Source organism: Pyxicephalus adspersus, chromosome 9, assembly GCF_032062135.1.
Source record: "Pyxicephalus adspersus chromosome 9, UCB_Pads_2.0, whole genome shotgun sequence".
Classification (NCBI taxonomy): Eukaryota; Metazoa; Chordata; class Amphibia; order Anura; family Pyxicephalidae; genus Pyxicephalus; species Pyxicephalus adspersus.
The window spans coordinates 34,356,543-34,375,360 of NC_092866.1; the positions used below are offsets into that span (position 1 = coordinate 34,356,543).

An 18,818-nucleotide genomic window follows, 5' to 3' on the forward strand; every position below is an offset into this window, starting at 1 on the left:
GCTTTAGGCTCAATAGCATTCATATTCATAACAGGTCATTTTCCAGTTACACACAAGTAGTAAACTGAAAACTATTTAGCTTCAGGTCAGAAGTGGCAAAAATCAAAAACTCAACAGACATTAACATTTTCAGGTTTATTAAATCATGACAATTAAATATTACAATTTGATTAAATGACATATATGCAAATTAAACAATAAACATATCCATCTCTAAAATGTCCCAGAACACCCTATTGTACAGCAGAGGTAGACAACCTTTGTCCCTTCAGTGTTTTTAATTCTATTATTCCTGGTGTGTTCTCAGCCTTTAACTGTGGAAAAACAATGGTTGCCAAAAAGTTTGGCTAGGCATGTGTATTTAAAATCACAATAAGAGTGGTCAAATATGGAAGCTTATCATTCTTAGTGGTGATGATATCAGTAAATGATGGTGTGTCAGCGAATTGGCTATGTATGCAAAAATTATATAGTATACGGATACATGTGATCATCACAAAGATGTATAAAAAATTTGACGGTGTACAGGAGTAATAGAGGTCACATAGGACTGTTTGAGTGTATACCTCTTATCTGTAAGATACAAAGTACAGAAGAACGTTCATTCACATTGACCATAATAAAAGCATTTGATGTATGTATTGTGCTCAAAAAAAGTGTTCACAAAAAGCATCAAGGGGTTTAGAAAACTGAAAAAAAAAATGAATTACAGTAAACTATCATCACAGTCAAAGGATATAAATTTTGGCCTTTCTGCAAAACAGTTTAAACAGATTCACAGATTTCAGCTGGATAATACAGCTTGGTCAAAGCCTCATGAAATTATATGATCAGAGATGACTGGAGCAGCAGTGTGAAAAAAAAAAAAAAAAATCAGCAAAATTTGCTCCAATTTGTGCCCATTTTATACACTCCAGAGAGTGTACTCATAACATAATATGGGTAATACAGAATTAGTGCATTTTCAAAATATAATATTTTAGTGTGCCTTTAGCCACATAACAGTCTACAAGAAAAGGAGGAGACTTTTAGATTTGGATTAGTAATTAAAAACCTTGTAAGGTTTTAATTATTGCTTGTATCACCCCTAGGGTGATTTACTCCTTCCATTTGTACTGGTAGCCACCGTCACCAAGGCTCAAAGTGAAAGAAAATCCACAATATGGGGTGCTTGCCAGAACATGAGTAGAGGTGATTTTACATATTCTGAAAAAGTGTTCTCCTGTTCTGATAAAAAAACACAAAGTGAAGCAATATCACTCCAATTGCACAAAAAAGGCAAATACATACTTGCAAGAGTTTCACCCAAATTTAAAAACTAGAAACAAAATAAATGTAATACATGTGTTAATAAAAAAATACCTTTGTGATCAATTGAAAGGGTTATCAGTACCACCAGAATGGAAAAAAATGATGCAAAAAAAAAAAAAAAATAGCATTGCATGTACTGTAGTATTTGTAGTAAGTGTATTTTAAGTTACATTGGAAAATGTAAAAACATGAACATGTGTGAGCATGAACTTTGATATAACTTGAGAATTACATCTCAAACAAATTTGGTCATATATGCTTACAGCTAAACACTTAGCAGTTCTGTGTCTGAGTCACATGTATAGATCACACCATTAACAATAAAATAGTCTTAAAATTTTTTTAAATTGGTTTTATCAAGCAATATGAATCATCCCTCAGAGATGGCAATGTTGCAAAGATCTCCAGGGAAAAAAATGTGGAAAGGGCTGAAGTGAGAGCCTGCTGCTCTGAGCATCAAAAAACACATAAGGCTTAATCTGTATTCTCTGTATGACACTTGTGACGATTAAAGCAATATTACATATTGATACACAAAAACATGGATCACTAATCAGAGGATTGTTTGTGCAATGCAGTGACATACAAAATAATGTCCATTTTACATATTCATTACAAATATACTTTGCTAAACAGAATACAGATTACACATCATAGTGAGTATCATGTCAGCCTATTTTTTTAATAAATTCAAATAAACCATGCAAGTTTGCAAATATAATCTTTGTGATTTTCATTTCTCCACTGTAATCACAACAAAAGAAATAACAGCTTGGTCAAAGAAGTTTAATACCATTTAGGGGGTAGTAAGAAAAACCTTCCTTTTTAAAGAGCAACAGCTGCCACTGGAATATGACCCTTGATCATACCCAGTTCCCCACTGTGCATTGTGGTTCCTCCTGCTCTGTCACTACTGTTCCTCCCACACACAGCTCTTCAACAAAGCAAAAGATTTCACTCACTGCCCACGGGTTAGAAGAGCAATAACATTTCGATATACAGAAAAACTTTCTCTCATTTACGAATGCCCATGTGTGTAGAAAGACTAAATTGTATGTGTTTTTAACTTACTAATTTCACTGAGCGATAGGAATAGTATCTCATTGCGACAGCGGCAATAAAGGAGTAATTTGTATAGACAAAGGCACTTACCTCTCTAAGTTTTTTTAGTTTTCTTATGATACACCAGCCTTTCCTCAACTTTTTTTTTTTTTAGGTCTCAAGGAACCCCTGCTAAAACCAATTTATTGGAAGTCAGACAACTAAAAAAGAGTTATTACAGTTATGCAGCTGACTCTACCAAAGAGTGTTGGCACCAAAACTATGCAGACATCAATCAGCCACAGGCAGGAACACTTAATTATCTCTGCAGGATCCCAGGGGTTCCACAGAACCCAGGGATGAGAACGGCTGCTCTAGACATATGGGTGTATAAAAATAGTGCCCAATCAAATGATTTTAACTTGTTTTTTCCCCCCAAGCAAGGAAGACAATATTTGCCCACTTTTGTTTAGGTACTAGAAGCAAGAACTATGAACATAAAGTGCAGGTTTATAAAACCTTTTGAAAAGAACCTCTTTTACCCACATTACCAAATGATGTCTTTTTATTTCCTAACCAGGGTTTCTTCAGAGGTTACTAGGGGATCCTTGAGCAATGTTTGTCTTTCAGGTCAGTTATTGTGATAACTAAAGCAGTAATGCAGCAATTTACTAAACAAGCAATTGATTTTCATCTTTGAAACAAATTGCATCTGGTTATGGGCAACAGCTCTAAATGGGGTTGCAGGTCTTTGTATTTCTGTTCTGTTGGAAATCCCCTGAAAATAGAGCTGTTTTTAAGATGACAAATTGACATTCCACTATTTTATTAGTCACTAATATAACAGTGTCAATCCACTACAATAAATTTTGGATATAGCAGTGAAGTCTGGTAGGCCAAGTCCATCCTTGACTTCCTTTGCAGCAATATCTCCCCATTATATTTCCCCACTCTCTTTCTGTCCACCTGAAAGTTTTACATTTTCCCTTTAAGCTAATACCAGCTCTAACAATTTTCCATAATTTTAAGGTAAATTTAACCTATTTCAAGTTAAAAGTTCTCGCCATGGCCACCGCAGGTGTGTATACCACGACACTCATTCCTCTTGCGAACTCTTTTGGTGCGTACTCAATGAAATAATTGTGAGATGAAATTACTTTCCAGAAAAACGGAAACATTAGTTTTGAGTGAACTGACCTATTATGGGGAGTAGGAGCGAAGGCAGTACCATTGTCCACGGAGCTTAGAATTCTTGTTTATTTGAAAGATGACACCTGATTTTTACCACCAAACATTTGCAGACAATTAGGAATCTATACCAGTGTCACTTGTATGTTTTGATTTCTGTTTATTACTGGTACCATTCAGTATTGTAGTGTTTTTTTGTTATCATCGTGTCCTGTTAGAATGGCAACAGCAGAAGGAAACTAAAATTCTGAAAAGTATACATCTGACATTACAACGTATACATTTGCCACTCACTGTGTCCTTATCTAAAGAACCCTGTATTACTTAATTCCTCACTGTAATATTACTGTTGGCAAAAGACAAAAAGAGCACTAATCAGAAACAAGAGACACAGGAATGTATTACAGGTCATTACATTATGGTCATTAAAAAGAGCTGTATACAAAACTTTTGTGTCTGACTTCCACGTCTTGTGGGTTTTTCTTGACTTCTTGCTTTCAATAGACACATAGACGGTTATTGTAAAATTAGAATGAAAATAAGGATGAACATTATACACAAGATCATAAGTTTAAGCTCTGCGGCTATTTCTGGTTGTCTTTTCAGCAGATTGCTGTTCTTGTGCCATTTCTAAAGGCACAAAACAGTTAGAGATACACACAATCCCTGAAACAAGAGTTACTCTTGCGAACATAAGTTACATAAGTATGGCCAACATCTCTTCTGATCTAAACAACACACACCTTGGCCATCACAACTGGACCAACACTTTCTTTTCTTTTTCCTTTTTTCACCACAAAGGCTGAAGGGACTTGAAGTAAATGATGTTTAAAAAGTCAAGGCCCTTACGTTACAAAAGTCTAGATGTACTTCCCAAATCAGATGATCAATTAAGTACTCTGACTGGATACCGAGATTTCAGAGGCCTTGTATACTACTGGGGATTTTGTCTTTTCCTCTGGAATGGCGACGTTTATCTACTCTTGTCCAACCCGGATGTGAGGATTAAATAGTGGGTCAAGATTTGGGTCATTTTCTGCCGATGCTCTACCCCACTTGGACATAAGTAGAATCAGGGTAAGGAAGCCTAACACACCAATTATTAGGACAATCAAAAATCGCTGTTTGGTGGAAGCTGGCCGAGACTTCGAACCTGTGCGGTTACTGTAAATAAAATAAAGGCTTTAAGTGAAACAAAGAAGAAATACACAGTAATAATAAAGGAACACAGACATAGTAAAGAGTGCATAATACAAATTTAAGGTTTTAGGAAGTTCTCCTGCATGGGCCACTAAATTTCATTGCGGCATTGCATTACTGAATGAAAAAATGGGAGATGTGGGTTGGGTTTGCTCTCTCCAAGCAGATGATACTGCTTTGGATTGCTGTCAAATAGTTCAGAAGAACTATGTTCACCTCTCTTGTGCAGACACTAAACTATGACACAACACACATACCTTCAACTCAGGGGCCAATTTTAATGGGTAAAAGTGTTCTGCAAGAAGGATGGCACTAAGAACTGATAAGGAAAACCTGTTTAGTGAGAAAAGTGAAGGCTGCTAATGCTTAACCTCTGGCCTTAACACATTTAGCCATTGCACTAGAACATGAATGTCCACTTTTCAGAAAGGAAATCAAATCCACTGCAGCTACAGCACTAATATTACAGCCTTAGCTTGATGTTTGGACAACAAATATGATCAGATCATCCCTCCTTTTTCTCCCACACATGGGACAAAAAACATGTATATAACTTAAGATTAGGTGTAAATAGTTGTATAATTATCATAGTAAATTAGTAGTACACTATACAATTAGTTCTGAACTAACCGTAATATCCTTGCCAACCAGCTCAGTGTTGGTCTCCTTCTGTATTTGTCATCATCAAAATCAATAACTGTGTCTTGGGAGCTAGCAACATCACGAGTGTCATAGATTTTCCTTGGAGTGGAAGCTATATAAAAAAAAAACAACAAACATTTATTTAATCAAAATCCACCATACCATTATACTGCTTGTGCATGTTATTTTGCTGTAAAGCCCCTCTTGTTAGACATTAAATGCCTGAGACTGTAGCTAGACGCCACCATCTTAAATGTAATGTCAGTAGCCCTCAAGTACTCTTAGCTGACACTTAGGTGACAAATTTCTCTCCTCCCCCAGTAACTCAAGAGTGTTTTATAGAGAAAGGCAAGGCGAATGTACAGAGCTGCAAGGTCAGCACAAACCATAAATCAACATCCCAATTGTGGGAAAGAGTTGTGATGTGCAAAAATAGAGGGAGCTGTGCTAAGTAAAAGGACTCTCCTGGGGTAGTCAAATGTTTTTCTGTGCCTTTACCACAATGTTTTAACCACTATAAATACGCTACTAATATAAATTTACTAAGTTTGTTTCTCATCTTTACTGCCTTTACAAATCCAGAACAATGTGGTAAGTATGTGTAAGTTTATGTATGTGTAGATAATCTCTCTTTCAGAAGTATTGCATGCTGCTAAAAAAACATAAGTATAGTGCACATTTAGCTGTATAAAACATATTTTATTTTAGTTATTTGCTTGTGACACTAAGTTTATATTTCAGGTATAAAGCATTGTAAAATATATTTAAATATATATAATATATATAAAATTAAAAATACATCAGTGAAAAATAAACTAGTTGACAGTAGAAATTTTTGGAAGTTGGAAACGAAATCGAATAGAAATAGAAATCGAAACTATTTGTTAATATTTGGCAAATGTGTTCAACTGAACTAGATTCATTCGGGGGTTTGCTGGATTCTCCTATGATAGTCTACCCTGTCCAGTCTTGGAGAGCTTTGATAAATCAGGTTAATTGAAAAAAGCCACTACAATGATCATTCCAACAGAAGCTGCTATAACTGAAAACAGTTTTGTAAAACTGATAGCAGGTCCCAACAGATATGTGCAATGGAATCCAGCAGCGCTGGATTTTTATAAAAACAAAACAGTTTTGAAGATCTTTTGGGGGCTTTTTTAATTACAGGTAGTCCCCAGGTTTTTATACGAGATAGGGACTGAATTTGTATGTCAGTCGGAACATGTACATTATTTTAACGAATGCAATTAGGACAGATGTTTGTCTCAACATATTATCAGACAGCATGGTGTCAGTTACAGTATAAAATCATCACTGTGAGTAATCACAAACAAAGCAAAAAAAAAAAAAAAAAAAAAACGCAAAAAAATAATTATGGAGCTCAGACATTCATTAACTTCTTATGCAAAAAGAAAAAGCTGCAGAGTTTGTCTTGGTCATTAAAGAGTTACAAGATGCTACAGATCCGCTCAGCTCTTAAGATCACCTACAACCTCAGCTGTATATAGCAAAAGATTTCTTCTGCAAGTCATGCAAACCACCCCCTTCAAGCCTCTGTCCTGCACACGCGCGAGGAGGGAAGCCCCGTTGGTATCTAGGAGTCGTCCGTATGTCGGATGTCCTTAACTCGGGGACTACTTGTAATTTATTGTGCATTTCCTAATGTGACAGCTGTGCACTTTGACAAGTGGCAACTTGGTGGCAGAACGAGTCATTGTTTTAATAGGAATGGAATCAACATATTTAAACACTTCTCAGTGAATTTCAAATGAATTGACAGGGGAAAAATTTAAACTATTGTAAGGACGTAAACAGTATACCAATAAATCACGGCGCATGCGTGGTGACTCAGTTTAAACTAAACTTTATTGAATACAGCACATAGGAGAAGGGCGGAAGTCGCCCATCTCCCTGTGCCTGGAACTCGCCACTGTGCATGGGCAAACTTCGGCGCAGACGCCCTGAAGTAATATCATGCAAGGATTAACCCATTTAAGGGCAGACTGGAGGCAGCACCAACCCTGGTCTCGATGCCTGCCGCCGGTCCGCCCTTACCACTATACCACAACGATATATATCAACATAAGTTATTATCTAAACACTTCCACAACCAACTCAACTTCGAGTGACCTTACAAACCCCCTTTTTCTTTTTGAACATCATTATTCATATACAGGATTACTTCTTCACTTGCCTACTATGCCCTATCATCTCATTTAGGTCTTTTATTGCCTTTCTCCATATCCCCTGAGGAAGCCCTTGGTGGCGAAATGCGTCGGGCAAGGAGATTTATGAGTATAGAATTAGGTACTGCTTTGAAGATCAACTGTACTTACTTAGGTGCATTTGGTATGACTAAAGCATTACTTTTTAATCAATTTCTAAGTGCCACTTTAAAACCCTATTCTTTTTCCTTCTTTCTTCTCTATGTTTCCATTGAAATTACACTTATATTAGGCTGGGCACTATTAAGGTTTACTTTCTATGTTACATAGAAGTCCCCTATGTTCATCCTCACTCTAATTTAGATTAGTATTGAGATCATTTCCCTCAGGGATGTATCTCTTTCTTCTTTCCTCCTTAGAGGAATATTTTATAAATAGAGCCCTTTCTAAATCATATTTTACTAAATCTACTACGATTTGTTAGAGAGATACTAAAATGTGTGTGGATCAGAGTCCTTCAGAACTGGTTTCAGATTTCAGATTTCTGCGCTGCTTCATGTAGGGGAAAGTAACAGATAGGTCCATAAATATTTGGACAGAGACAACTTTTTTCTAATTTTGGTTCTGTACATTACCACAAATAATTTTAAATGAATCAACTCAGATGCAGTTTAACTGCAGACTTTCAGCTTTAATTTAGAGGGTTAAACAAAAAGAAGGAACTAAAGCCCCCTTTTTTTTTTTTTTTTACACAATCACTTCATTTTAGGGGTTTAAAGTAAATAGACAATTGACTCAAAGGCTATTTCATGGGCTGGTGTGGGCAATTCCTTCATTATGTCATTATTAATTAGGCACATAAAAGGCCTGGAGTTGATTTGAGGGTGGTGGGGGGGGTGCTTATATGTGGAGGATTCTGCTGTGTATAGACAACATGCGGTCAAAGGAGCTCTCCATGCAGGTGAAACAAGCCATCCTTAAGGTGCAAAAACAGAAAAAAACCCATCTGAGAAATTGCTACAATATTAGGAGTGGCAAAATCTACAGTTTGGTACAACATGAGAAAGAAACAAAGCACTAGTGAACTCAGCAACGCCAAAAGTCCTGGATGTCCACGGAAGACAACAGTGGTGGATGATCGCAGAATCATTTCCATGGTGAAAATAAACCTCTTCACAACAGCCAACCAAGTGAACAACACTCTCCAGGATATAGGCATATCGATATCCAAGTCTACCTTAAAGAGAAGACTGTATGAAAGTAAATACAGAAGGGTGCACTGCAAGGTGGAAGCCACTCATAAGCCTCAAGAATAGAAAGGCTAGTTTGAACTTTGCTAAAAAAAACATCTAAAAAAGCCAGCACAGTTCTGCAAAAACATTCTTTGGACAGATGAAACCAAGATCAGCCTTTACCAGAATGATGGCAAGGAAAATGTATGGAGAAGGCGTGGAACAGCTCATGATCCAAAGCATACCACATCATCTGTAACACATGGCTGAGGCAGTGTGATGGCTTGGGCATGCATAGCTGCCAGTGGCACTGGGACACTAGTGTTTATCGATGATGTGACACAGGACAGAAGCAGCTGAATGAATTCTGAGGTGTTAAGAGACATACTGCTCAAATCCAGCTAAACGCAGTCAAATTCATTGGGAGGCGTTTCATAATACAGATAGACAATGACCCAAAACATACAGCTAAAGCATCCCAGGAGTTTATTAAAGCAAAGAAGTGGAATATTCTTAAATGGCCATGTCAGTCACCTGATCTGAACCCAAATGAGCATGCATTTCACTTGTAGAAAACTAAACTTCGGACAGAAAGGCCCACAAACAAACAGCAACTGAAAGCCGCTGCAGTAGGGGGCAGGCAGAGCATGGTGTCTCACCCGATGCGTTTCGCCCGAATCGGGCTTCCTCAGGGGTAAGGGGAGACTTAGTATTATTGCTGGGGCTTTTTACCGCATTAGGAGCCTTGTGATACCGAATTGCTACTTTTAAGTGACTTGATAGTGAGACTGATATCAATTTTTACGTACTGCTGGTGTTTCCAGATGTCCGAGTGGAGTGAATGGCGTGATAGAAGCTTAAAAATGTTTATTCCAGGACTTTATTAATATACCTTATTATTTAAGTGTGGTTTACTTCTGCACTGCAAAAAGTGGGTGCACAGCCTCCTAGAATGTAAGTGAGCTTTTCTAAGTTGAATGCACTGAAGAAAAATAACCGATTCTGTTTGTAGGCAAAATAATGTTAACGCGACAGGTTCTTTTCAAATACCCCATCATAAAAAACAGAACATTTTTCTGGTTAGATTTCCTAAAGCAAGCTTCCTATTCCATTTTTACCTGCATTAATTGCAACACTTTCCCCTCCAGTGTCTCCAATATTAACAGGATGGTCTTTTGATGTGCCACCTGACAACCCGTGCTGTACTATAGGTGTGGGAACAGAGCTGTACATATAGCCGGTTTGCTGTGCCATTTGGGGACCTTCCGATAGGTGATCAGGGGATGCTGAGAAAAAAAAAACAAAATAGGTTTTAAAACACACCAAAAACATTATACAACCTATAGTCAATACCAGAGACAAAGAAAGGAAAACTCACAGTTCACAACTGACCAGTCCCTGTAATCTGTTATGTCATGCTGGGAGATTTCATCTACAGGCTCTGACTCTTCAATCTAATCAAGGAAAAGGGAATATGATTTATATATCTATATATATATATATATATATTTTTTTTTATTATTAGGTAGAGCATAAAATGTGCTAACAAATGAATGAGGAGAGAGAAAAGTGGATAATAACATCTACACGTTGATGTTTACTATGTGTTTTTTCAAACACATTGCATGTTTACTATACAATATAACAATCTTTACTGAGAACAAAAGAGAAGGCAGAAATGTAAAAAAAATATTAAATGTATTAAGCACTACAAAGCACTAAGGAATATTTACTAGACAAAAAAAAAAAAATACTTACCAGAGGAAGGCCCAGCCCTGCTCTAGCCCAGTTAACCAATGAGAGTTTATCCCGGAGCGTGGAGGCCACTGGGCTGACAAGATTGTTGGGGGGAAAGATGGGTGCCTGGCAGCTTGGGCATTGGTACCCTGCTGGTGCTGTGTTTGGTGGCAACAGAGAAGCCAGATCATTCAGACACGACCAGTGAAATAAATCTGATTTAACACATTAAAGATAAAAAAAAAATTTATAAACACATTTATGACAATGTTTATACAACAGGTAAATCAAGCTTTACCAAAGGCAGAAAAAATTTAACAAAATATTGTAATATATAGATACACAAGTTCATACCATAACACGCAAGGCGTACAGTTTCTTTAGAGGACAGCAATGTGTTGCAAAGGCGACAGTTTGGGCTGTAATCACTGTCCTGCAGCCACTGTAGGTATGACTGAACGATACACTAAAAAAAAAGTACATATTTCAATAAAGGTTTTGTGGACATAACTATAAATAGGAATCTTGGTACAGTAAATGTGCACTGAAAGTAATAGATCAATGTGTGAAGAGCAAGGCTATAGTAGTTAGGAACTTTTTTTTTACAATACATTGTATTGTATGTCCATTACAATGTTATGGACATAAGTATGAGTCTCCATGTTCCCTGCTATAAAAACATAAATACTTACCTGTCAGCTATACCACAAGGCCAGTGATTCTCCAATACTTCTGCCCCAAGACAGAAGCATAATTTAGTGCCAATAGGAAAATACCATTTCCTGTAGAATTTTCTAAAAATTCTAAGAATTTACTAAAGCCTAACTCCAGAAAAAATAAACCACCATTTATGTGGGGCCACTGAAAATGTTAAATGCAATTGTTTGCAAAAGGAGCACTTTTACTCAGGATAGGGGAGTACCTTGAGGGCCAAGTTGTGGGGGGAGGCATAAACAAATATTTAAACCTTGCACAGTGTTGATAGCCCTACACCAAGGGTAGCTTTTGATATTCCTGGAGTTCAGCTTTAAAGGACAGTTTGCCACTCTTTTCAAGGGCACCTCCAAATATTTCATGAAATTATTGATTTTTTATTAGAAAAGCCTGCCATACTGTCACTTTGATTTTAGCTGAGCCAGGACAAGTATAAACACAAAGAAAGTTGCTCTTTTTTCTGAGGTATACAGTTCTAGGGTAATAATGCCAACCACAGCCAAAAAACTAGCATTCTACGAAGGACAGCAATGGCATCTTACATATTTCTCTCATGAAATCTGTCATTTTTTACCTGGAATAGCAGAGTTCAAAACCAACACACAAGTATTTAAAGTTTGGATAGGCAAAAACAAGATGCCTCCATCAGACTGACAGATGTATGCATGCTCATACCTTGGCATGATTGGCTACAAGGCAGTGTTCACAAACATTGACTCGGTGCTCAAAGCAGAAAAGATTTGTAACTTTCCTCTTGGGACATTTGCAAAGACCCATAATGGCAGAAACACCTGCAAAAAAATAAAAAAAGATTAATAAACACAAACAGATTGGAACTTCTAGTCATCATTATTACTAAACTGTTTGCAGTAGAAAAATATTTAATTTATCAAAAGCATTTACAACTGTAATTTCAGTCATTTGATATCAAAGGTCCCTATTTGCTTATGATACATGCAAGGCTCTTATTAACTTTGTATGTTGCTTGCAAAAGTCTCAGTGTAGCCTAATTTTATGTATGTATTCTTGATTTCATAAAAACCCAGCTCCATTACCTTGCCTTGTACACTACATACACAGCTGGAAGACCCATGTAAGGTAATGCTTGACAGTGAGCTACTAAATCAGAAAGGTGAAATGGATAACTAGCCTGCCACTTTGGTAACATCAGGATAAAGGACCTGATTTAATAAAGCTCTCCAAGGCTGGAGAGGATACACTTTCATCAGTGAAGCTGGAGATCCTACAAATCTGGAATGGATCTGGTCCAGGAATCAAAACATTTGCTAGTAAAAAGCAAATTACTTTGAAGAAATCCATTCCAGGTTTGCTGGATCACCTAGCTTCACTAATGAAAGTGTATCCTCTCCAGCCTTGGAGAGCTTTGATAAATTAGGCCCAAACAGCCAAAGGAGCTTTCAGGAAGGAATCAAGCAAATTGTTTATTTTCCTAGAATTAAGTTTAAACAAAGGTATATTCCGCGGGGCGTGGTTTGGTGGTCTCCAGGAATGGCCACATGAGACTGCAGCTCTGATGGCACTGGCGGATTTTTAGCTAGAACAGGCACCACAGCAATAAAGCATGGGTAGAGCAAAGCAGGCCAAGACGGGGAAGCTCCCCCCAACCCCATTGCAGTGGCTCCCTTCTTCTCAGCCCTTGATTAGGGCTTTTATCAACGAGGTTCCCGCGGATCCCAAGATGACGCCGGCTTCCTCTGCTTCTCATCACATGTGGTGTGCAGAGGGACCAGGCACGCCACATAAAAATTATGCAGCACCCGCTTGCTTTCCAAGCCAGCAACAACATAACATGGGTTCCACAGATAATGGTGCAGAGGACCCAGAGGCGGCAGGCAATGCAGGGGCGAGTTCTTCCCCGTTTACAGAGAGCTCATCCTCACCAGAAGCACGCCATACAGGGGGGCTTTCCTACTCCCTGGGGGGCCCTACTCTTCTATGGATGACGCCATCCCAGCTGCATTTAGGCCTGATGCTGCATCCTCTCCTAAGGAAGGGGTATCCCAGAGCACTGATTATTTCCATGAATCTGGTCCCCCAGTCTTAGCAGAGAGTCCTTTCCTCCCTTGGGCCCCTCAATTCAAGCACATAGCTCATCCTCAGGGAGGCCCAGTTCTACAGCCCATGTATCAGCAGACCCTACCAGGCCTAGCAAGCAAGGGACTGTACAAATGGGTGCTGAGATGATCCCTCCTTGGTAACAATATTTTCAAATGCTGCCCACCAAAGCGGACTTTCAACTGCTGATAGGAGAAGTGCAGGCTACCCTACGTGCTGAAATAGGGGTTCTGCGTACAGATTTACAGTCCCTAGCTGGGAGAGTGGGAGATATTGACGAGAATTTACAACAGGCCAAGTGAGATATTAAAGCTCTCACTCAGATCCAGGGACTATCACTTGAAAATTAGAGACGTTTATCGTCACTTAGAGGACATGGATAATAGGGGTCGCAGGAATAACATCAGAGTTGGTGGATTGCCGGAGGCTACCCAAAATTCAGATTTGAAACTAGTGCTACAAGCCTTTTTTAACTGCCTCCTGGGGCACCCTTCCACGCAGGATGTTGGCATTACCATGGCATATCGGGCCTCGAGGCATGTTTTATGTCACCTTGCAGACGTGGAATTAGAATATGAAATTTTGACATGCAGCAACATGCGCAATCTGGAGTTTGATGGGGCTCCTCTGCAGCTTTTTCAAGATTTATCCTGGCATACTCTACAACGACGGCTTTTACAACCGCTTCTTACCACACTACGGGATAACCATATTCCTTACAGATGGGGCTTTCTGTTCAGCCTGACGACACACAGTACTGCGCTACCCAGAAGACCTTCCCTCTTTTTGCTGGGACTTGGGAATCGCCTTACCCAGGCTCCTGGGATGGGAACCTGGGGATCCTTTACCTCCTTCATCTCCACTCTGGCAGATAGCCGTATCTAGGAAGCGATGAAACAAGGTTCGGCACTCCCCTCCACCTCCAGTTCCAGTTCCTCCGAACAGTGGACAGCAGGGATAAGGCCTAGTTTTTTTTTTTTTTAAATATCGTTTCAATATTTGCTGTTGTTCTGCTCTTTGTTTCAGGGATTGATGCTACTTTTCTCCCTGTGTTTACATGCTATATTAATGCTTTGCCTCCTTTCACATTGACATGTTTGAGGTTGCCGCTGTTTTTTCTTCTTGATTGTACTAAAATCGCTATATTGCCCATGCTTACTCGCAGTATAACTAGCCTCTTTGGATAATTATTATTTGTGGGACCTACTCCATCCTAATTAGTTGTCTCAGAGATAGATGCTCACTCCCACCTTGCTATTATTTTATTTTCATGATTAATTGGAGTAGAAATTGAACTGCTAGAGGCTAATGCTGTTCTCCTGATTGTACTATGGCTTTGATTTTACTCTCCGCCACACCACACCCATACTTGAATTGATTATTTTTATTAATCTACCGCTACTGCGAAATAGTGTCTCCGCTGACATACATCCTATTACATGGTCGGACCATGCCCGGGTCACCCTGGGTGTCCTTTTAGCCCCTTGTAAAGTCAGAGTATGCCACTGGAGATTGAATGACTTTCTCCTTAAAAATGTAGATACCCAATAGGTTCTCACTATGGGTAAACAAAACTACTTTACTAAAAATAAAGGCTCAGTGGCGCACACTTCCACCCTCTGGAAGACCCATAAGGCGGTTGTTCGAGGTCAGTGTGTGGCTTTGAGCTCTCGAGTGGGAGTTACCCTCTGCAGAGCAGAAGCTCACTAACAGGCCGTCGCTGGGTCTCTTGCGGGAGGTGACCTCCCTCTGCTCCAGATTGAGGGCTTTGGAGTTGAGGAATGTCAGCTCGATGATGCAACGTACCCGGCAATTATACTACCATAAGGGGAACAAAGCGGACACGTTACTAGCTCGTAAATTGAGAGACGCCCAGGGTAATTCCTCTCCCATGGCCATCAAAGAGGTAAAAGGGATAATAAGATATGATCCGTCCCATTCAACCTCTCATTTTGAGAAATACTATACTCAATTGTATCAAGTGATGCACCCAGCGCAGAACTCTCTAGGGGGTACCCTGCAGGAAAAAACTGACTCCTATCTAGCGGACTTAGATCTTCCTCAGCTGATGGTGCAGCACTTAGAATACCTTAACCGCTCCATTACCAGGGAAGAAATCTCAAAGGTCAATGCCCATCTCCCTTCAAATAAAGCCCCTGGCCCAGATGGATTATCTTATCTGTACTACAAGACCTTTTTGCCAGATTTACTTCCACACATGAAAGATTTATTTAATGATTTTCTGCAGGGTAAACCTTTACCACCTTTTATGTCCAGCTCCCATATAACGGTTATACCCAAACCTGGTAAGGATCTAAAAGACTGTACTAATTATAGGCATATAGTATCACTTAACTCGGATCTCAAAATTTACATTAAGTTATTGGCAAACAGGCTTTCCACATTTCTTCTATACTTGGTGCACGGGGACCAAAGTGGTTTTATTCCGTACCGCCATGCAAGTGATAATACCTAGAAGGTTTTCAATGTTACAGATGTCCTCAACAAACGCAAAACTCCGTCCTTGGTCCTTAGCTTGGACACGGAGAAAACATTTGACAACCTTAGCTGGCCATTTATGTTTTCCACACACTAAAATGGGCCTTTCAGGATTCGGTCTCTCTATAGAAGCCCCACGCTCTCTGTTAAGTTGCCTCATGCCTCTTCTATGCAATTTTCTATAAAAAAAATGAAGGCCTGAAATCTTGCAGAGGCCCCAAGGTCCCCCTGCTCAAGACAGCACATGTACAAGCCTGTCTGCAGTTTGCCAATGAACATCTAAATGATCCAGACAAGAACTGGGTGTGGTCAGATGAAACCAAAATTGAGCTCTTTGGCATTAACTCGCCGTGTTTGGAGGAGGAGGAATGCTGCCTATGACCCCAAGAACACCATCTCCACCGTCAAACATGGAGGTGGACACATTATTCTTTGAGAGAGCCTTTCTGCTAAGGGGACAGGACACCTTCAGCGCATTGAAAGGACAATGGACAGGGCAATGTACTGTCAAATCTTGGGTAAGCACCTCCTTCCCTCAGCCAGGCCATTGAAAATGGGTCAAGGATGGGTATTCCAGCATGACAATGACCCAAAACACGGCCAAGGCAACAAAGGAGTGGCTCAAGCACATGTAGGTCCTGGAGTGGCCTAGCCAGTCTCCAGACTGGTTGATAAGGATCAAGCTCTGACTTTAAAGCACTGGGTTTTTGAGGGTTCTTTTGTTGTTATTCTGTCTCTCACACCTTTAAAAAACCTACCTATCGAATACATTTTTTCCCTCACTATATATATATATATATATATATATATATATATATATATATATATATATCCGAGAATCTGGCGTGTGTACCTTGCTCGTCGTCCGTCGTTCCGCTGACTTTTCTGGTGGATCCACGCATGACGAACAATCGTAAGAAAAATAAAGGAGAGAGAGCTCAGCGGGGTGCCGCTCTGTCGTTCTCCCTTCTCCATAGAGCAGAACAGCGCTGTATGTACAGTGCTCCTTCTGACATTATGCAGTCTTTTGTCCAACGACAAATATTGCACGTGTGTACCCAGCCTAAATCCTATGTACCAGTGTATCAATATTGGAGTAAGGAACGTGAGTCTAGTGCTCTGGCAGGTCACATGCTCCACCATGCAGAATTGGTGGGTATTTACATTTTTACTGATAGCTGAACAGATCAGTGGGGAGTGAAGGGAAAGGGATTTTATGCTTCTGGGGATGGGAGGAGCATTAAAACAAACCTGGTACTTTGCCTTTAGGCCGTACATGTTGATCAGCTGGAAGCCCCAAACTTCCTGTAGTAAGCTGACAACACCGTGATTATTCAAATCAATCATGCAAAAAGTAAATTCCTGTTCATTCTGAGTACCCAAGATTGTGTTGCTGAACAATAAAGTAAGAAAGAAAGTAAACAATAAAGCATAGGTAAGTAAAGAAAAAAAGGAGACAACAGGGTTGGTTTGATGGCTAAAGTAATAATGATGTATTTAATACAGCTTATTTATACATAATTACAATTAGTTATTTGGTGCAACCCAGGCCCATTGTATTGTCATGGGTATGGGATGTTTTTGAATTAGTCATAGATCAATTACATGTGAATTATAACCGTGTCTGTTTCTTTTGACCTGACGTGTTTAGCCTATTTTGGCTTCCTCAGGGGTATGGTTCAGACATAAACGTTTTTTGTTGAAGTCTAGTTAAAATCTAAGAGGCACATAGAAATGCTGCAAGGTGCTATAGATAGATAATACATTTGTCAGGGATGAGCAATAGGGCACCCGAGGTGCTTATTTACCCATAATAATGCCGAAAGGTCCCAATTACACTTAAATTCTTCCTATAGATGTTAAGATATCTTTTAAAAGTTCAATAAATCAGAAACTTATATGTTCCAAATGTAGCGATCTTTGGATCATAGGAATACAACAGGGTCCTGTCCGGGACCACAGGAGATCAGTGTGTTGTGTCTCTGCAGCTAAAGTCTCTGCAGAGTCACAACAGAGATCCTCTGTGGTCCTGGACAGGACCCTGTTGTATTCCTATGATCCAAAGATCGCTACATTTGGAACATATAGTTTCCTGATTTATTGAACTTTTAAAGGATATCTCAACATCTATAGGAAGAATTTAGGTGTAATTGGACTAGACTACATCAAAAACCATTTATGTCTGAGCCATACACCTGAGGAAGCCAAAACAGGTAAAACACATCAGGTCAAAAGAAACAGAAATGGTTATAATTCACATGTAGTTGATCTATGTATAGTTCAAAAACATCACATACCCATGACAATACAATGGGACTGGGATGCACCAATAAACTAATTGTAATTATGTATAAATAGGTTGTATTAAATACATAATTTTTACTTTGGCTATGAATTTTATCTATTTTTTTCTTTACTTACTTATGCTTTATCAATACTTAAGGGGTGTCTAGAAACACAATATTTAACACAGAGAGATAGAGGTCAATCCTTCTTGTTGTAATCATTTGAATGAATATTCTCACAATTTATTTTGTCATTATTCCCAACTCTTTAGTAAATCATTCATTACTGCACTGGAAAGTCCAGCATAGTTACCAGCCCTGCCCAGTTCTCTCCTGCCATCCTGATCTCCATCATGTTATTTGTAATGCTGGTATCTTACAGCAGGGGCCTACTGTCTCCAGGCACACCATGTACTGAACACAAAGTGTCACCTGCAAGAAACAACATCAAAGCAATGTACATGGCTTCAGTCCCAAACTTACCTTACACTGCCAGGGTCGAACACGCCCAACAACACTGCCACTTCCTCCTGCTTCTTCCTTTTCCAATATTCTTACTCAGCTATATGCTAGGATTTGCCTAGACCCCCCACTCACCTCCCTAATCGTTTTATAGCAGCTGATTTTTTTTTCTTATTTTTATTCTCTGTCTGACTTATCTGCCACGTCTCTTCCGGGTGACAGTGACAGGTTCAGGAAAACGGCGCAGCGACGAATACGTAATTTCC

At 39.2% G+C, this 18,818-nt stretch overlaps 1 protein-coding gene across 1 annotated transcript; it reads right to left on the reverse strand.

Moving 5' to 3' along the window:
* Nucleotides 1-120: 120 nt before the first annotated feature.
* Nucleotides 121-18,738, reverse strand: ZFPL1 (zinc finger protein like 1). The gene is made up of 8 exons (XM_072421350.1): nt 18,574-18,738; nt 11,906-12,021; nt 10,871-10,982; nt 10,538-10,731; nt 10,158-10,233; nt 9,898-10,065; nt 5,371-5,494; nt 121-4,704 (listed from the first exon to the last, which is right to left on the reverse strand). Exons 2-8 carry the CDS (start codon nt 12,005-12,007, stop codon nt 4,518-4,520), a joined length of 963 nt encoding a protein of 320 aa, XP_072277451.1. The 5' UTR covers nt 12,008-12,021; nt 18,574-18,738; the 3' UTR covers nt 121-4,517.
* Between the last annotated feature and the right edge of the window lie 80 nt (nt 18,739-18,818).